Source organism: Notamacropus eugenii, chromosome 3, assembly GCF_028372415.1.
Source record: "Notamacropus eugenii isolate mMacEug1 chromosome 3, mMacEug1.pri_v2, whole genome shotgun sequence".
Taxonomy (NCBI): Eukaryota; Metazoa; Chordata; class Mammalia; order Diprotodontia; family Macropodidae; genus Notamacropus; species Notamacropus eugenii.
Window position 1 is genome coordinate 300,401,120 of NC_092874.1, and position 6,000 is coordinate 300,407,119.

The 6,000-nt window shown below is 44.2% G+C and overlaps 1 protein-coding gene across 2 annotated transcripts in view; it reads left to right on the plus strand.

Annotated features, from left to right (window-relative positions):
- Positions 1-6,000, plus strand: part of ZC3H7B (zinc finger CCCH-type containing 7B) — an 84,922-nt gene that overhangs the window by 23,035 nt on the left and 55,887 nt on the right. For both annotated transcript variants that reach the window (XM_072656263.1, XM_072656264.1), the window contains exon 2: positions 3,251-3,309. In XM_072656263.1, the coding sequence (XP_072512364.1) occupies positions 3,257-3,309 (53 nt within the window). In that variant the 5' untranslated portion in view covers positions 3,251-3,256. The remainder of the gene's footprint in view (positions 1-3,250; positions 3,310-6,000) is intronic.

A 6,000-nucleotide genomic window follows, 5' to 3' on the forward strand; every position in this document is an offset into this window, starting at 1 on the left:
ATGTCTCCTATACCTCAAGGAGGCCAAAGACAGAGGGAAAGGGCACAAACTTGCCAAACAAGTTGGAACAGTATTTTTGTGGTAGCCACAAACTGTAAGGGAGACAGGTGTCCATTGACCAGGGAATAGCTGAAGAGAAGGTGGTCTGTTACTGGGATTAATGCACCATAAGAAATGGTGAAGATGAAGAATTCAGAGAAACTTTGGAAGGCTTGTACAGGACAGGATACAGAGTGAAGCAAGGAGACCTAATGTAAAGGAAAATGACATTGATATGCTGATCAGCCTTGCTTTCAGAGAATTGTTGGGGAAGCCTGATTCCTCCTGATTCTCTCCATAGAGATGCAGTGGCCTATGGGTGCAGAATGAGGCACGTCTTATCACCTGTGGTTAGTGCATTGATTTTTTTTTGTTGTTGCTTAATTATGCTTCTTTGATACAAGGCACTGATCTAGTGAGTGTGGGGGGAGTCGCTGGGAAGTAACTGAAAATGAAAAATAATTTGAAAATAATTGACACCAACATACATTATTTAAAATAATAAAATGAGGGGGTTAGGTTAACATTCCTTCCAGCCCTGGATCTAGGAAACTATGATCTACAAAAGGGTCATAATGGCATATAAAGAAATGACTTTGAAAACTCTGAATTCCCAAACAGATACATGCTCTGCTTTTCCTCTGATCTCGTGAATCCCACTTTTTCCATCTTCTCCTTGACATTGTTCCAACCTTTTAAATATCACCTCTGGGGCTTCTTCCTGAGGTCTCCTCCCCCTTAGGGCTAGGCAGGTCCTAGGCTGATAATGGAAGTGTGCAAGGGAAGAAATGTGAAACCCATCCTTGGGTCTGTGTTTCTGCATTTGGATCTCTCTGACCACCAAGGAGAAATGATTTCTGTTACTAGCATTTTCTGTATACTTCCTTCTTCTCCCCTCTACTGGTATGTAGAATTGGAGTTAACTATGTAACATTTGGAAAAAGAATGTTCTTTGCTCAATTCAAAGATTTTCTGTATGGTCTCTTATGTTCCTGTACTATATGAATTGCTCTGATGTTCTCCATAAGCTGCCTGGGATTTCTGGGTTCTTAGTAAATGTGATTTGGTGGAAAGACTTGATGGGTCTGGAATCTGAGGACCTGGATCTGAATTGTTACTTATTAGCTGTGTGACCTTGGGCAGCTCACTCTCTGGGTCTCAGTTTCTTCATTGCTAAAGGAGGAAAACATGATAGAGCCCTGGATTTGTAATCCAAGATCCTGGGTTCAAATCCTGGCTTTTCCTCTTATGATCTATGACCAATGAATATATCTGGGTCACCATGGCTCATTTATGTACTGAGGTTGAGATCCCATTGGGCTTCAGGTCTGTGACCTTGTGACTTAGATGTTTTCTTAGGATCCTTTCATCTCTTACCTCTGTAATCTTAGAGTTGGCTTTATATGGAGGATTTTAAGGTGTGAAAGGGCTGGTTCCTAGATAATCCCCTCGAGGAGCCTTCTAAACTATGATTTGTTCAGTGACTTCAGGTGAGTTCAGTTCTTGGTGAGACATTTTAAATGAGATGTTGGCAGACTAAGGCCTGTCCAAAGGATGATGACAAGATGGTGAGGGGCCAGGAAGCCATGATATGTGAAGATTGCTTAAAGGAACTATGGACATTTAACCTGGAGAAAGAAGAAAGCCTTTGGGAGAGCAGGGGTTTCATATGTTGGAAGGAATTTTTTAAAAATTCTGACATGAACAAAGACCAGCTCAAAACATTTCCATGTGCACCATAGAACAGATAAAGAGAATTGTACACAAAGCTGCAAATCTCTGTGATGTACAACTCACTTAAAAAAAAGTTTAAAAAAATTCAACCTGAAACTTTCAAAGCTGTCCTGATTGTCGGTGCTTCCTTTGGCCTTCCTTCAGTTCTCTCCTGTGCTTTAAAAATGCTTTAATGACACTCTTTTCTTTCTTTTTTCTTGGCACTCTCACCCCTAGCTCTCTAAATTCACCCAGTTCTCCCCTGCTTGATAAAGAAAAGAAAAATCAACCCCTTGTGACAAATATCCATGATCACACAAAGCAGGGTCCCATGTTGGTGAAGTCTAATAAGGAAGATCTTACTCTACACCTTGAGCCTACTCCCCCACTCTCTCACCCCAGTCAGGAGGTGGGTAGTTTGCTTCTTCATCTATCCTCTGGACTGGTCACTGCATTGATTAGAGTCTTTTTTAGTTCCTGCGATGTTATTGTGTACAGTGTTCTCCTGGTTCTGTTCTGCCTCAGTTCAGACAAATCTTCCCAGGTTTCTCTGAAACCATCCTCTTTATCAGCTTTTACAGCATGGTAGCATTCCATCACATAGGTATACCATAAATTAGTCAGCCATTCTCTAATTGATGGCTACTCCCTCAATTTAGAAAGGTTAATTGGGCTTGTGGGAAGGTGGGGGTGAAAGGGAAGGCACAAATGGAAATGAGTAGAAGTTATAGGGAGGCAGGTATTATCTCAACATAAAGAAATATTACTTCCTAATAGTAAGAGCTGGCCAGAAGGGGAATGAATTGCTTTGGAGAGTAGTGAGTTTCCCATCACTGGAAATCTTCAACCAGAGTCCCTTGACCATTGTCTGTGGCTACCACAGGAAGATTCCTTTTGGCGTATGATGAGGTAGACCAGGCCATTTCTGAAGTGCCTTCATAGGCTCATAGATTTAGAGCCAGAAGGAGTCTCAGAGACCATCAAGTTCAATTCCCCCATTTTACAGAGGAAACTGAGACCCAGAGAGGTAAAACTACTCGATCCATGTGTGCCTAAGATCACAGAAGTATCAAGTACAAAGCTGGGGGATTTGAATTCAGGTCTTTTGATTCCTAATTCCATTCCTTTTTCCATGGTCCCTGACTGCCTTCTGACTCTTAAGATTCTATGGCACTTCTAGATTCAGCCACACCATTAGTAAGCCAAAAGTATAGATGTCCTCCACTGAGTTCCCTGAGTACCTGAGGCCAGGGATGTGGAAGGGAGGCAGTCTGGCCAAATATGTTTGGTGAATTCAGGTACTCTCTCCAGAAGATTGTGCTCTCCTGCTAAGAATCAGACCCAAGGGCTGTCCCAGCTCTGGACACTCTGATCCAGGAGGGGGTCTAAAGGCAGTGAGCAGCCCCAATCCCTGGTCATGAAGTCCCTGGAGCTGGGGGGGTGGGGTCTGCTGGGGCAGCCAAGGAACATCCAGAATGACCTTTTCTTTCCTCCTCAGAGACTAATGGAGAGGCAGAAAAGAAAAGAAGAGATAGAGAAAGGACTTCAGTTCATCCAGTAAGTCTTTTTTTTTCTTAGGACTTTGGGACTGGGAACTGGGATAGTTGGCAGCCCCTTCACTAGGTGGGACAGTGTGTGTGTGTGTGTGTGTGTGTGTGTGTGTGTGTGTGTGTGTGTGTGTGTGTCCAACTATGAGGCTACATAATTGTTTACCTAGAGTCATACATATACTTTCCCTCCTCAAATGCATAACACAAACATTTTGTTTTCTTACACAATTTACAGACACTCTGGCCTGTGTTACGGCTTTAATTTTTTTTTTTTGTCTAGACTTATGATTTCAGCAGGGTAGTTAACTTCTAGCATGGAACCTTTCTCCCTTCTTTGTACCTTGGGGTCTTAAAGAGTTGCCTGGGGGCACTGAAAGGTCCTCTTGCCCAGAATCCCATAGTCACTTTGTGTCCAAGGCACAACTTGAACCCAGGTCTTCTTGAACTCCAAATCTTTCCCTCTGTCCTCTGCCCATAGCCTTGATGGATCATGCCCCCCGAGATGCAGGTTTTCTGGGTGGCCAAGGCAGGGGTGAAGCTGAATTTTCCACTTCCTCAGGAGTGGTGAACACCTGCCCTTTCGACATATTCCTAATTTGACAAGTGATACGTTGGTTCTTTCCTTGGCCCAGCCACCATTTGGGGGCTGATTACACTAGTTGTTGCCACAACTCAGAGACAGGTTTCAGTCCACAGGGACAGGTTAGGGTAGAATCTTTCTGAAATGATGACATCAAGAACTCTGGTTATGGAGAATTACCTACCAATGCCCTGGGCAGGAATGCCCCCCAAGCTCCCCTCTCCAGTCTTCTGTGGAACTCCTCCCCACTCTTTTAGGGACTAAATCCAAAACCCCAATGGTTTCTGGAGCTTCCCTATCATCTCCCTGAAGCTCAAGAGTATTGGGGGGGGGGGCTGTCTCTTGCAATTATTCGGAGGGTTCATTTTTGGTTTGGGTTTTTTGTTGCTGTTTTGAGTGGACCAATTATTTCACAGGAGCAGGGAACTCACAGTGAGGAATGTGCTGACACAGATGTGGCCCTGTGGCTCTGCAGCTTCTGCTCTCAGTGTTGCCTGAGGCACTAACACTGCAAATGTCTCATCAAGGTCACATGACCTGGGTCCTCCTGATGCTGAAGCTTACTCTGTCCATTCCGGCAGCATTATCTAGTAAAGGAGTCTGTGTTAGGGACGTCCCTCCAGTGGATTGCTCCCTGAGAACAAGATAGTATTGGCTTACTTAAGGAACTAATTTAGAGTGGATTCTAGTGGATTGGGAGACCCCCAGGGCAGGGTATTACTTAAGGCGGTAACTGCTTGGTGTCCATTAGTCACAATCTAATGTGCCTCAGTATTTTATTTGTCAAATAAGAGGGTTGGACTCAGTGACCTCCAAGGTCCCTTTCGGCCCTAAATCTCTGATTTTAGGAAGTCAGAGTAAAGCAGTTTTGGCCACGCTGAGGTTGACCAGAGTCTACCCAAGCAAACTTTCCCCAAGTGCATAATTTTATGCCTTCATGTAACAAAAGGCACATGATAAAGTTAATAAAACCATGTGATTTTTTTTAAAAAGTGTTTTTAAAAAAGAGCAGAATGCAGATGTACAAATGAGGGTTAACTTTGAAAGTAGTCACCATAGAAAGTAGAACCAGGAGAGGGACCTTAGAACAGGGAATGTCAGAGCTGGGAGGGAGATTAGAACAGGATGTCAGACACATTTTTGGACTTGGTTCATGTGGGAATTTGCTTTGCTTGACAATACATATTTCTAACAAAGTTTTTATTTTTCTTTTCCTATTACTCATTGGGGAGGAGGGTGGAGAGGGAGAATGGGGAAATTGTAAAAAAAAAAATGTGAGAAGATCAGAACTTTGAGAGAGTTTAAAACCAGGAATGTTGCAGCTGGGAGGGAGCTCAGAGGTCATCCTAGTCCAGCTTACCCCTTTTACAGATGAGAAAACTGAGGCTCAGTGTGTGTGAGTGTGTGTGTGTGTGTGTGTGTGAGAGAGAGAGAGAGAGAGACAGAGAGAGAGACAGAGACAGAGAGAGAGAGAGAGAGACAGAGACAGAGACAGAGAGAGACAGAGACAGAGAGACAGAGACAGAGAGAGACTTCTCCAAGGTTATAAAGTTTTGAACGATGAAGATGGCCCTCCCCAGGTTGCACTTGACCAGTGGCAGCTGAGCCTACACATGAGCTCACCTGTTTGTTCAACAATCACTCTCCGGCTTTATCGGTTTGGCATATACCCTTTTCTCATATAATCTCTTTGCGTATATTTACATTACTCTGGTGTTCGAGACTCTGAGCTGGGAGGTTGCAGAGAGATGAGCTGTCCCTCTGATCTTTAGCAGGCTTACACCCTGGGAGGGCACAGATGGAGTGTGCCCAAGAGCGTATTTACAAGATGTCAGGTCAGAGGTGCTAGGATACAATGAAAGGAGCCCTGGGTTTGGAGGCAGAAGTGCCTGATCAGATCTAGTTCTGCCACCTGTGAGACCCTGCTCCCAGGGCCTACCCTCTCTAACCTCAGTTTCCTCTTTTGTAAAGTGAGTGAGTTTGACTCTGAGGTCTTTGAAATTCATCCTCAGTTTGAACACGATGAGATCGTGATCTGAGAAGTTCCAGATGGGGGCGAGATCCCTGTGGTCTCAGGAAATTTTCCCAGAGCCAATGAGACTTGTGCCCGTCCCCAGC